Source organism: Cervus canadensis, chromosome 26 (assembly GCF_019320065.1).
Source record: "Cervus canadensis isolate Bull #8, Minnesota chromosome 26, ASM1932006v1, whole genome shotgun sequence".
NCBI classification, from domain to species: Eukaryota; Metazoa; Chordata; class Mammalia; order Artiodactyla; family Cervidae; genus Cervus; species Cervus canadensis.
Window position 1 is genome coordinate 31311892 of NC_057411.1, and position 15047 is coordinate 31326938.

The 15047-nt window shown below is 37.3% G+C and overlaps 1 protein-coding gene across 1 annotated transcript in view; it reads right to left on the minus strand.

Moving 5' to 3' along the window:
• ANTXR2 (ANTXR cell adhesion molecule 2) overlaps positions 1 to 15047 on the minus strand; it is a 166476-nt gene that overhangs the window by 98269 nt on the left and 53160 nt on the right. The window contains exon 11 of the mRNA XM_043448471.1: positions 5556 to 5634. Within this exon, the coding sequence (XP_043304406.1) occupies positions 5556 to 5634 (79 nt within the window). The remainder of the gene's footprint in view (positions 1 to 5555; positions 5635 to 15047) is intronic.

A 15047-nucleotide genomic window follows, 5' to 3' on the forward strand; every position in this document is an offset into this window, starting at 1 on the left:
GCAGAGAAGTAAACAGGAAATTACAGACCAGTGACTTAAGTGCCTTAGTAGGACTGAGCCCAGATGCTCTTGGAGAACAGAGGGGATTCTTTATTTGTGGGATTTCCACAAGGATTAATCAACTGCTAAGGCGATGGTATTTTATTTGGTGTGACTTTCAAATGCCTATGAAGAGCCAAAAACATCATCCTAGAATGAATAAGATTACTAACCTAATTATCAATATCTGAATATTTCAAAACATTCCCTAATTATCATATCCAAATATGCCTGAAACATGCTAGGTATCACATAAATACAATGCTCAGTATTTATTATATCATAGTATTACCCACTGTCCTCTTCTATTCGGAATAGAGATGTAATGCACACGTCCACTGGTCCTTTCTCATCAGCCCCAGTCTCACTTTCCATATCGATAAAATGGTGATATTACTACCATCCACAAGGAGAAGAGGGCGGCAGAGGATGAGATGGTTAGACAGCATTACTGACTCAATGGACATGAATATGAGCAAACTCCGGGAGAGAGTGAAGGACAGGGGAGCCTGGCGTGCTGCAGCCTGTGGGGTTACAGTCAGACATGACTTAGCAACAATAAAACCAGACATATTTGAGCTTGAATAAAAATAATGATTAGATCTAATGAGAAAAAAAGAATCATCCCATGATTATGTAAGTAAATTGGAGAAGGAAATGGCAACCCACTCCAGTACTCTTGCCTGGAGAATCCCATGGAGGGAGGAGCCTGGTGGGCTACAGTCCACGGGGTCGCAAAGAGTCGGACACAACTGAGCTACTTAACTAACTTTTTAACTTATGTAAGTAAATAGGTATGCTTTACATCTTAAACTTATACAGTGCTATATGTCAATTATATTAATACAACTGAAAAGAAAAAACTCTCTAAACCTTTGTCTCTACAGAGTTAAGCTCACGCTCTCATGAACACAGATTTTCTTTCCTTCATTCATTTTTAATAGTGACATCTCTGTGTACTAAAGCTGAAGAACCACAGACTTGTAGGATGAACTCTAAGTTCTTTTTATTTTTCAGGTTGTTGATAATCTGATCTAAATGTTCTATTTCCAAGCTTTCCTTCCACTATTTTTACTCTAACCAAATGTATCTACTTTCAATTTCTTTAATTAATTAATTTTTTATTAAAGTATAGTTGCTTTACAATAGTGATTCAGTATTTTTGCAGATAATATTTCTTTAAAGGCTTTATAAGATAACAGGTATAGTTCCCTGGGCTGTACAATAAATCCTTGTTGCTTATCTATTCAATATATAATGATTTATATCTGTTAGTTCCATACCCCTGATTTGTCTTTACCCGCTTCAATTTGTTCACTATTTATCTGTAAAATGCTCCCCCACTTCTCTCTCCTTGCTGAAGATCTGCTCTCCTTTCAAGACTCAGCTTATCTAGATTTCTCCATAAATAAAAACTTTTGTCTCATTTTCTTCCCCCTTCATGCTCTACCTCTTAAAGCTTCTTTTTTTTTTCCATTAAAAATCATGTAGAATTTGGTTAACTCTTTCATTCCATACAACAGCTCCCAAACATGCACCTCCAATCCAGACCTCTTTCTAGAACTTCAGACTTGTGTGTTCGGTAGCCTTTCTGATACTTCCCCTGAGATGAAAATAAATGGACATCTTTCACTCAGCATTTCCAAAAGAGATCCCCTCATTTTTTCCCAAAAACAACCCTACCAATGACAACTTATCTTTCTAACTACTCAAGTGAAAAAGCTTGGAACTGTCCTTATTGCCTTTCACAACCACACCTAATCTGTCTAGGTATCCCACAGACTTCACCTTTAAAATATGTTCAATCTAACCACTTCTCACCATCTCCACTGCTATCTCCCTAGCAGATAATGGAGCCACACACACCACCCCGCCCCTCCACTTCTAGATTACTGAACTAGCCACAGAATTGGTCTCTAGGTCTCCACTTTGGCCCCTATCTTGCCAAGTCTGTTTTTGTACAGCAACCAGAATGACCCTGCGACAGACATGGAACCCAAGGCCATTTGCGGCACATTGCTGCCATGCTTGTACCTAAGCCTCTCCTCCAACAACAAAATACAGAGAAACTGTGTGCATGCACAGTTAGGGCAAATTTTGGACAAAAGATACAAAGATACCAAAAAAACCAAACTGCCACTTCTGAAGAGTCAGAACAAAAGCAGGGTACTGCCCTTGCCCCCTGCATACAACACCACCTAAGGGTGGGCACCACCTAAGCCACCCCATTGGCCCAATCCCTGGACACACCACTACCCTCACCCCAAAAGAGGGACAAACTCCCTGCCCAGCAAGCAGAAAAACAGAGGAACTTGTTGTTTGTTCTCGTTCCCCCCTGCTGCAACAGGGGCCCCAAAAAAAACCTTGCATGAATTTCTTGTCTGGCCTCTGATCAATTTCTATTGATGAAGGAGGCCAAGAACCCTGGTGGGTAATAATCCTTTTAAAACACTGTCATACCATGTCATTACTGTGGATGGTGACTGCAGCCATGAAATTAGAAGACGATTACTTCTTGGAAGGAAAGCTATGACAAACTATGTGTATTAAAAAGCAAAGACATCACTTTGACAACAAAGGTCCATATAACAAAGCTATGGTCTTTCCAGTAGGCATGTATGGATGTGAGACTTGGACCATAAAGAAGGCAGAGCGCCGAAGAATTGATGTTTTTGAACTGTGCTGCTGGAGAAGACTCTTGAGAGTCCCTTGGACAGCAAGACCAAACCAGTCAATCCTAAAGGAAATCAATCCTGAATATTCTTTGGAAGGACTGACATTGAAGCTGAAGCTCCAATACTCTGGCCACCTGATGCAAACAGCCGACTCACTGGAGCTGGGAAAGATGGAAGACAGAAGAAGACGGTGACAGAGGATGAGATGGTTGGACGGTATCACTGATTCAATGGACATAAACTTGGACAAACTCCAGGAGATGCTGAGGGATGGGCAGCCTGCCACGTTGCAGTCCATGGGGTCACAAAAGAGTCGGAAAGATTTGACAACTGAACAACAATAGCCATGTCACCTTCCAATGGCTCCCTGTTTCATTCAGAAGAAAACCTCAAGTCCTTAAATGACTTATACAACCCACTATGATCTTTCCCCTTCTTCTCCTCTCCTCCACCCATCTCAAGCCTCCTCCTCCCCTAGCTGCCTTTCCCTGCACATCGGCTGCCTTTTTAAGCCTCTTTAAGCCAGCCAGGTTCAGGCTGTTCAGGCTGTTCCCTCCGTATAAACACTCTTCCCTTACATGGTCTTCAAGGCTTACTCCCTCACCTTCCTTAAGTCTTTGCTCAAATCTCTTCTCCATGGAAATGACTGAGATCCTTTGTTTAATATTACAACATGCCCCCACACTCTCTCTCCATCTCTGATACAACTAATGTCCCAATTTCCTGAAATCACCTTACTCTTAAACCACCTCGAGTCACATTCAGCTCAGTTCAGTCATTCAGTCGTGTCTGACTCTTTGTGATCCCATGGACTGCAGCACGCCAGGCCTCCCTGGCCATCACCAACTCCCAGAGTTTACTCAAATTTATGTCCATTGAGTCGGTGATGCCATCCAACCATTCATCTTCTGCCGTCCCCTTCTCCTCCAGCCTTCAATCTTTCCCAGCATCAGGGTCTTTTCCAATGAGTCAGTTCTTCGCATCAGGTCACCAAAGTATTGGAGTTTCACCTTCAGCATCAGTCCTTCCAATGAATATTCAGGACTGATCTCCTTTAGGATGGACTGGTTGGATCTCCTTGCAGTCCAAGGGACTCTCAAGAGTCTTCTCCAACACCACATTTCAAAAGCATCAATTCTTTGGTGCTCAGCTTTCTTTAGAGTCCAACTCTCACATCCATACATGACTACTAGAAAACCATAGCCTTGACTAGACGAACCTTTGTTGGCAAAGTAATGTCTCTGCTTTTTAATATGCTGTCTAGGTTATTCATAACTTTTCTTCGAAGGAGCAAGTGTCTTTTAATTTCATGGCTGCAGTCACCATCTGCAGTGATTTGGGAGTCCAAAAAAATAAAGTCTGTCACTGTTTCCACTGTTTCCCCATCTATTTGCCATGAAGTGATGGGACCAGATGCCATGATCTTAGACTCCCCTGAAAACAAGCAAGACCTAGAAAGACTTCCTCTTTCTAGGAAGCATACAACCTATAAATTCCAAATGGGTCATATAACTTCAGCATCCCTGAACATGTAAACTGTGTATGGTTATAGGATCCAGATAAAGATCCTATAACCACACTTGAGTAGAAGAGAGGTTAAAAAAAAAAGAAAACAGCTGGAGGTGCAGAATAGGACGGATGGAGAAAGAAAGCCATTTCAGTGAGGGAACACTGAGAAACCATAAACCACAAATGTTTGTAATCTCAACCACATCCTGAGGGACCAGAAAATATACAAACTGCAACATCCACAAAATCTACAAATTGCAACATGAATTGAAGATGAAAAGGCACGGATTGAGGGGGGGAGGGCCTAGCTATTTTTAAAATAAAAAAAATGAAAACGAGTGTTGAAAAAGAGTTATCCAGGGAATTCAATAATGATCCAAGAGTCCATATGGATGCTGTTTTCCCTGCAATGTTTTTTTACAAGAAGAAATAAACTATCTCTATACAGATAATATTGAGTCGCCTTTTTTTTTTTTCTGGAGGAAGGACGTCTCTCAAAATAAAAGATCAAAATGTAAAACCATCTCATGAAATCATGAGATGTGGGACAATGTTTAGGTTTGGGATTTTGGTCTTTTGAAGGGCAGGAATTTTTTTTTTTTTTTTTTTTTGCTCTGATTTATTTATTTTTTACAAAGAAAATGCAATCATAAGACGAACAGTCTTATGTGATCAGTTCCTTTTAATGCTTTGTGTTTTCATGTTCAACACTCTAATATCAAGACTTAAACCAAAAAAATTAAGGAAAACATTGTCTTATCAATGGACTTTACATATCAAAATATTGCATTTTAGGTCCACTATGATCTATGATACAAAACTATCACCTCAATTAAATTATAGCTTCAATATAGTTTCAAGCCAAGATATTTTCAAGCTTTCAAAATCAAATTCCTTACTCATGAGAAAATACCAACATTAAAATGGACAAAATAATAAGCTCACTCATTAAGATGCACTAATAATTTCAAAAACATGATAAATGTCTTAGATTCTACAATGCAACCTTCATTAAGAGAAAGACATTACTTTCTTTATAGTTTTTGTTTTAATTAAAAAATAGCTTCATTTGGAAATCATTCTCCTACCTTATTCTGATATGACTTTCCAAATTTATAAATATCAAAACACAACGTATACTCTCTTAAAATCCCTTTTAAAATGAAACTAAAGGAAAATGCAAAACAATCTACGAGTGCAAGTGTTTTCTTGCAATGGTCTTCAGAGTTACTGTTTGTACTTTATTGTAGTATGCAGCAACACTGAAAGACCATAAATTATTTCCGGATAGAGTTATCTTTAAAAGGCAACTTTATGCAAACTGTGACTTACACATTCTGTGGCTGTGACTATTAGTGAACTCGAGATGACAGACTTTCCTTCATTAAAACTCACTGAAACATGAAGAGTTCTGAAAGAAAATGAAGAAACAATAATTAACAATGAATTAAAAAGTAGAGCTTTGTGGGAGATTTTTCTTTCTTTAAATCATTCAAAAGTAACCAGAAAGTCTACTTTAAAAGTCAAGTGCCTGATCAGTTGGTTTATCTTAGCTTTTTTCTTTCTTAGTTCCAGTCCTTACTCGGTAGCTAGAGGCAAATTCCTTAAGTGATTCAATTGTTCCTAAAAGAGGCACTAATGTAAATAGAAACATGAAAAATTCCTATGGTTGTCCTTATAGTTTAAAAATGCTGTTTTTTGGATACAAAGTTGATTTAAAAGAATTCATTAACGCAGAAAAATGCTGAGATTTTTCAGGTTCACAAAAATCTTTTTAAAAAGGAGAAAAATCGTTCCATCCCATTTCGCTTTTCCCTGTCTGTAGATATTACAATTATTACAAGATTATTGTTTAAGAATACAAAAATAACCAACCGTTCAAAGATAAAATACAGAGAAAGTGATAATGAAAGACAGAGATAAGCTGAATGGAAAAAAAGAATACACTTAAATATCTGTAGGCATTTGTTGCAAATACCCAAGATTTTAACATATCCTGAAAAAGGCAGAGAAAAGAGAGAATAATTTCTGTCCATTGCTGAGAACTACTGTAATTAAAATACAGCTCTCATTTTGAAAATATGATTTCAAATTATAATTAAAAATAATTAAAATTTCATTAATTCAGGTTTTATTATACTAATTCATTAATTGGGATCAGTTGGTAATTTTTTTTTTCATAGCTTTAGGAAGATGGCAACCCACTCCAGTATTCCTGTCTGAGAAATCCCACGGACAAAGAAGCCTGGTGGGTTAAAGTCCATGGGGTCGCAAGAGCCAGACAGGACTTAGCAAATAAACCACCATAAGAAGATATCAAATGGGGAATAGTGACAAGGAGATTTTAAAGGAAACAGCTCTTTTCCAAAAGAGTTTACAAAGTATATTACCTATAATAATCAATATACCAAGAAAACAAAGCTATCCATTCATTAAAGTTCAGGCAACATTTTGTTAATCTAGCTTCTTTACCACACCATGCCCCAGTGTTCATAAAATATTCTAAATTCCAAGAATTAATAGCCAGAAACTTTGCCTTAATTACTCTGGATTAGTAGAATCTTGTTAAATTTATTAGAGTTCTACTTTAGGCCTTGAATTTTGTGTCAAACACTATTAGTTACAGACAGAATAAAGCAGAAGCAATCTCAAGCCACTGGTAAGATTTTCAATAATGATGCCAGCGATGACAAATATTATTCAGTTCCTGCCAGATGCTATCCTGGGCATTTTATGATATTATCTCATTTAATTCTTATAACTCTTAAAATAAGGAGTTTCACAGTTTTATAGCTGAGGTACATTAGGCCCCAAAATGCTAATTACCTTGTCCAAAGTGGTAAGACAGGATTCTTACAAATTTCGAGTTCTTTCCATTATATCACTGAGGCTTGAAGAAATGAAAGTTCTTACTGTGTTTTTCTTTTTTATTATTCTCTCAATGTGATATGTAGCTTGAGTTTTTACAGCACTAGAGTCTCCAGGAAAGATAAAACTAGTAAACTTCTAGATAAACTTGTCTTCAAAATTCAGCATTACTCCTATTAAAAATATTCCCTGTAAATTATTCCCTTCAAAACATTTTGTTTTTAAAAATATGTTTAACTAAATCCAGAAACAAGCAACAACTTAGGGTGTTTATGTCAACTTGACTGAACTTCTATGAACTTCCAAAACAGAACGAGAAGCAGCTTATTTAAGAAAGTAAAATTACTTGCTTATTCTGCAGAATTGAGTGCCTTGTTTTGTTTTGCTTTTTTGAAGACTAAGGATAGTAGAATCCAAAAATAATGTTTCCTAGATCTTAATTCCTCCACTCTAAAGCATGCACCAGAAAGCACATGAGACAGAAGGCATGGTTTTGGTTTTGGGGAAGATTTATTGGAGTCATAACACTGTATGACTGTTGCAGGCAATCTTATTGATTCAACTTTGAAGGGATCAGGAGACACTGACATAAACTGTTTATAATCTGGCAGGTAGAACTCACCAGACATGAACCAGTTCTCTAATTAACAAAGGAAACATTCAAAACATTTAATGCTTATCCAAATGGAATAAAAACAGAAGATATTTTTTACAACAAAGTTCACTCTTTTCTATAGTTTCCCATAGCATGCTGATGAGCTCTTGTAGGCAATCAAAACAACTGCACATTATTTCTAAAATCTCAGTCTAGTATAATGTGGTTGGTGAAATAAAACTGACTTAAGTCTCCAAAGACATGGAAATCCACCTGATGATTCCTTGGACACATGGACTCAGTTGAAACAATATAACCTTCCACTTCCTGAAAGAAGTAGTAGCACTATCAAACTATTACCATTAGCAACAATATTAATAATGATGGCATTTGCCTATTCCTTACTATGAACCTGAGAGAGTTAATTCTTAGGTAGGTTGGTAAGGAGTCTGGGGCCCTCAAAGAGGAGAAAGGGGTCCAAAGCCCTTGGAGAGGAGAAAGGGGTCTGGAGTTCTCAAGGAAGAGAAAAGGACAAATGGGTTTTTTCTACATTCTTTCATCTTAGTCACATAAAATGTTTTTTTCTTTAAGCCCAGAGTTAATGGCTCAAGGGTTGTTTTTCCTTAAGCTCTGTACTAAGGATTATATAACAATGATGTATCTTGCTCAAGGACATGCTCCTTTTTTACAAGGACCTTCTGACTAATCTGGTTATCTTAAAATGTATGCTGTGGGAGCGGGTCTGGTAAAAGTATGTAAGACCTCCATTAGACTAGCAAGGGGGGGTACTCCCCATCCCCCTTCTGACGTCTCTGTCAGAAGCTTTCTCTGTCCCTTTTTATACTTTAATAAAACTCTGCTATACAAAAGCTTCTGAGTGATCAAGCCTCGTCCCTGGCTCCAAAGCTAAATCTTCCTCGGAGATCATGAATCTGACATTGTTCACCATAAGCTGTCAAACCCAACACACTAACTCATCTTCTCAATTAATTCTCAAAACAATCCTCTGAGGGAGGCTGTACCATTATCTGTATTTTCCAAATAAGGAACTTAAAGGTTAAAAAGGTAGCCTGCCCCAAACTGGACTTCTCTTGACTCTGTAGTCAAATGCTTTCACTTCTATTGCACATTACCTCAATAAATGCTTTAGGGTCTGATGTTTAATTTTTGCTCACTGGCAAAATTTTGTGTCACTCCTCCAACTTTTTACAATATTCATGTTATTTCTCATGGCTAATTACATTGGCATTTACTATATAATGAAGAGGGAAATGGCAACCCACTCCAGTATTGTTACCTAAAGAATCCCATGGACAGAGGAGCCTGGCAGGGCTATAGTACATGTGGTCGCAGAGTCAGACATGACTGAGCAACTAACAGTTACTATATAAAATACTTATTTGTGAATATATCTGTATATTTTTATATGGATATATATTTGTTGGTAGTTTTTCCAGAAATGTTGCAAGCATGAAAAGCATACTCTAAAAGTTATTTCTGCTTTTAGATTTTGTTGTTTCTTTAGAAAAATATTTTGAGATTATTGGTATGATAATGGCAGTGTTTGATCAAACCAGTCAAACCTAAAGGAAATCGGTCCTGAATATTCATTGGAAGGACTGATGCTGAAGCTGAAACTCCAATATTTTGGCCACCTGATGCGAACAGAGAAAACTGTATGCAGGTCAGGAAGCAACAGTTAGAACTGGACGTGGAACAACAGACTGGTTCCAAACAGGAAAAGGAGTGCGTCAAGGCTGTATATTGTCACCCTGCTTATTTAACTTATATGCAGAGTACATCATGAGAAACGCTGGGCTGGAAGAAGCACAAGCTGGAATCAAGATTGCCGGGAGAAATATCAATAACCTCAGATATGCAGACGACACCACCCTTATGGCAGAAAGGGAAGAGGAACTAAAAAGCCTCTTGATGAAAGTGAAGGAGGAGAGTGAAAAAGTTGGCTTAAAGCTCAACATAGAGAAACCTAAGATCATGGCATCCAGTCCTATCACTTCATGGCAAATAGATGGGGAAACAATGGAAACAGTGTCAAACTTTATTTTTTGGGGCTCCAAAATCACTGCAGATGGTGATTGCAGCCATGAAATTAAAAGACACTTGTTCCTTCACAGAAAAGTTATGACCAACCTAGATAGCATATTTAAAAGCAGAGACATTACTTTGCCAACAAAGGTCCATCTAGTCAAGGCTATGGTTTTTTCAGTAGTCATATATGGATGTGAGAGCTGGACAGTGAAGAAAGCTGAGTGCCGAAAAATTGATGCTTTTGAACTGTGGTGTTGGAGAAGACTCTTGAGAGTCCCTTGGACTGCAAGGAGATCCAACCAGTCCATCCCAAGGAGATCAGTCCTGGGTGTTCATTGGAAGGACTGATGTTGAGGCTGAAATTCCAATACTTCGGCCACCTCATGCGAAGAGTGAACTCATTTGAAAAGACCCTGATGCTGGGAAGGATTGGGGGCAGGATGAGAAGGGGATGACAGAGGATGAGACGGCAGGATGGCATCACCGACTCAATGGACATGGGTTTGGGTAGACTCCGGGAGTTGGTGATAGACAAGGAGGCCTGGAGTGCTGTGGTTCATGGGGTCGCAAAGAGTCGGACACGACTGAGCGTGAACTGAACTGAACTGATACGAAGAACTGACTCATTGGAAAAGACCCTGATGCAGGGAAAGATTGAAGGCAGAAGGAGAAGGGGACGACAGAGGATGAGATGGTTGGATGGCATCATTGACTCGATGGACATGAGTTTGAGCAAGCTTCAGGAGCTGATGATGGATAGGGAAGCCTGGAGTGCTGCAGTCCATGAGGTCTCAAAGAGTCAGATGTGACTGAGAGACGGAACTGAATGGCACCGTAATGAGTTGATACCTTTGTCCAAAGCTCTGCTCCTTCATTGATGGCACACAGATTGATAAAGCCACCTCATCCTCTAACCCAGACTCAATACCTTGACCTTTCTTTGCCCCAAGACTCCAATATAAGCATATCATGTTTTGTCTCATTTTATGTAATTCTGCTAGAATTTATGGATTTCTCATCCTGATTGCTATATAACCTCTGTTGCTGGTTAGTAATGTTTAGAACAGCAGAACTCATCTTCTCAGTTACAGAAACTTTATTATGGACAGAAATGTATTAAAGTCATTGTTTTTATGTAATTCCATATATCAGTGAGTTGAGTCAAGAATTCATCTTTATTTGTCCCAAGAATAAAATAAAATTGAAAAAGAGGATAGAGTCTGCCCACATGTTGGGGAATCAGGAGTTCTAGGTTTGAACCCTAGTCAATATACTCTCAATCTTGCATTCCTCAGTCTGTAAAATGGGGATACTTGTACTGACTTCAGAGTTTGGGGGGAAAAAGCTTGACAAAATAATGTCCACAAAATGTCCAACACAGTGCTTAGAACACAGAAGATACTCTATAAACTACTGTAACATCAGACTACTTGTCAAAAAAATTATTCAGAATATCAAGATACTTTTATACCAAGTTAAAAAGCAACACAGATAATACTGAAGAATGTGTTGCAGCAATGAGATAATTGCCCAATACTTTTTTGTTTAAAGAATTTCTCTTCCCCTTACTTTCATATAAAAATAGAGAAAGCTAAATTGTTCAAAAAATGCCTAGAATATAATATCATGCAAGTTTATTTAAAGAAATTTTTCAGAGCTATTTCCTTCCTGTTACAAAATGCTATCTTGACAAAACCCAACATTACCACTGTGTTGACTGTGTGCTTGAACTTAACACTTAAAACTACACTCCAAATTGGTTTCTAAATGTCTGCCAATAAATTCAATCACTCACTCAATCAGTCTATTGCTCTAATATTTATAAATTACCTACAATAGGTCAAACAAGGGTATGCTTGGTAATAGGGCTGCAAAAACAAAGAAAACACAGAATTACAATGTAACTGAAAGGAAGTTACATAAAACAATTACAGTAGAATGTGATATTAACTAAAATAGGTACCAGCAGAAAGGCACTAGAGCACAGTGTAGGAAATACAACCAACTCAGCCTTGCATTAGGGCATCAACAAAGGTTTCCTGCAGGAAGTCATCTCTATGATGAATCCTAAAGAATGATCAAGAATTAGTTAGGAAAGAAGATTAGAAAGGAATCTAAGAAGATGGAGCACTATTTGAAAAGCTAGAAGGTAAGAAAGGCACAGAATAGTCAAGGAACTAAAAAGTCATTCAATATGGCAGCAACACAGAATATGAGAGTGAGAATATATGGTTTGAAGCTGAAAAGGAGAATAGGAGAAGGCTCATGAAGAACCCAGAATGCTATATGTAGATGTTTGGGAATAGTCTTATTAACTTCTAAGAAAAGTAGAAGTTGTCATAATCCAGTCATAATGGTGTTTTACAAATATCACATGTGTTACATTGTAGAGTAACAGTTGGAAGAGTAATAATTTCTACAGTAGAAGACCAGTTAAGAAAGTCATGGTGTATTCCACTCTTATTAGGAATGTAAATTGGTGTAGCTACTTTGAAAAACAGTATGGAGGTTTTTGAAAAAGTTAAGAATGGAACTACCATAAAATCCAGTTATTCCACTTCTGGGTATTTATCTAAAGAATACAAAAACACTAACTCAAAAGATTTATGCACCTGGATGCTTACTGCAGCATTATTTAGAATCGCCAATATATGGAAGCAACCTAAGTGTCCACTGAGAGATGAATGGCTAAAGAAGATGTACAACGTACATGTACAATGGAAGGGTATTCAGCCTAAAGGAGATAGAATCTTGCTATCATGACAACATGGATGGATCTTGAGAGTACTAAGAAAATACATCAGATGGAGAAAAACAAGTGTGTATGATTTCACTCATATGTGGAATATAAAAGCAAGCAAACAAAACAAAACAAAAAGAAGCACACAGATAGACAGAACAGACTGATGACTCCCAGAGAAGAGGGGGAAGGTGAAATGGGTAAATGGGGTTAACTGTATGCTAATGAATGGAAACTAGACTTCTGGTGGTAAACATGTTGTAGTGTATACAGAAGTCAAAACCTACCATTGTGCACATGAAGCATATATAATATTATAAACCAATGTTATCTTCATTTAAAAAAAAAATTTTAAGAATTTCTTAGTGCATTTCAAATAAAAACCCAAATAGAATTGAGTCAAATAGTGTCCATGGGGGTAGTGCAAAAATGAAAACTGAGAGATATTAAGGAATTAAAAATGGAAAGGATTTGGCCATTTATAGGATGCAGGAAGTGAGGAAGAAGGAGGAGTTAAAGATGACTTCGGAGTTTCTGTCTTGCACAGGAAGGCGGGTAATCCTGAATAGGAATCATGAAAGGAATAGGTTTAAATGGAAGTACAGGGGTTTAATTTGGGAACTTCAGGTTTAAGGTGCCTAGGGGAAATACAAGTGAGTTAGTTGACATCTGGGTAGCAGACATCTGAATATTGGCTTAAAGCTAAGGGAAAGATCTTGTTTGGAGATTGGGAGCTCATCATCAAGAAAAGGAAGCCTTAGAGAAGGCGAGTTTATGGGCTAGGAATCCAGTCATGGTGAAAACTGACAAGGAACCACAAGAAGAGGAAGCACAGGTGACATCAGAGAAGAAACAGCCAGGGAGTTGGGACTATGAAGTAGGGAAAGATAAGGGAGAACCTTCTGAGACAGGACTGGCCCACAGTACAGACAATTCTGGGTGTTTAGGGAAGGTGAGGCTCAGAACCGAAGACTCTTTCAACTTTGTTTTCTACAAATTGGTGCTACATCGTTTAGAATTGTGTACAAACGTTAGTTTTCTCTTTGCTCCATCCTCAGAATATTTTTTTAAGTAGAAGGATAGAAGAAACCTAAACATCTTAACAGAAAGAGGTTGGAAGTGCATTTTAATGTCAATTGCTTCTCAAGTTAATAGCGATAAAACTAAATTCAAATGTACTAAATTCTTTCCACATGAGAAATTATTCAATAGTATTGGGATATTTAATGAAGTAAATAAAATTCAAGGTCTTAATGGTCACAGTGCTTTTATTCAATGTTTAAAGATGTATGAAAATTCCAAAACAGGAGAACAGCTCAATGCCACGTGTTATGGTTACTCTGATCTGAGAAATTTCATACTCCATGAAATATGGTTGACATTTCAATCCACAGTAACCTATTTGCAAACTATTCATTTGCTGCTTACTTTATGCATAACCAATAAAAGACTGCCATTTTATGATCCATTAAAAAAGATGAAAAAATTAAATAAAATTGTGAGACATTTGCTTAAAGTAATAAATAATTTACCTCCAATTTGTACATACTAAAAATTAAACTGGTAACTACTCAAAAAGTTATTAAAATTATGTCAACTGAAGATATTTTGAAACCAAGTGCTACTATTTAATACTCTGTAGAGCTTTTTAAAAGTTAGCTTTATGCACAATAAATAATGAGTTGAAAATCAAATTTCATATTTGTGAATAAAGATTCAATTTCTAGTTATGAATATAGATGTAAATTAATGTTTCATCTAAGAATATTTTCTTCAAAGGGTAAAAGGATAAAATAATTAAATGAAATAATTTCTTTTTGAGATACTCAATATATTTATATAAAACTGAAACAAATACACTGCAGTCACGAAGATCGCTAGATTTTAGAAGAAAAAAATGCTATATCAGAGAAGTACTGGATATTACATCTAAAGTTGTATTGGAAATGTTTTCAGTATTACACTGAAAATAACCCCTTTTTAACTGCACTGTGTATTTTTTAAAAGTACTCAAAAGATGCTTAGAAAAGATCGCTCGATTTTTAGTGTATTTCATCCAAAAATGTCAAATGTCTTAATAATAGCAAAAATTTTAATAATATAAAATTTAGAAGCAGATACATAAGAGGATTTAAATACATATTTACTTCCCCAGAGGCTTAGTTGGTAAAGAATCTGCCTGCAATTCAGGAGACCTGGGTTCGATCCCTGGGTCAGGAAGATCCCCTGGAGAAGGAAACGGCAACTTACTCCAACATTCTTGCCTGGAGAATCCCATGGCAGAGGAGTCTGGCAGGCTATAGTCCATGGGGTCGCAAGAGTTGGACACGACTTGGCAACTGAACTACCACATCTTCCGTATCATCGCATGGCGGTCCCTCCTGGAACACTTTTAGTTACCAAAACACTCACTAAATGATTCTAATTTTTACAGAACTCTTCCTTATACTGAGCTGAAATGTACCTCCCTTTACCTTTCATTTTTCTCTTGTTCTTGGAGCAATACAGAATAACTCAAATCTATCTTTCACACAACAGGCCTGAAGTTTGAAGGAAGTTGAGGTGTCCACAT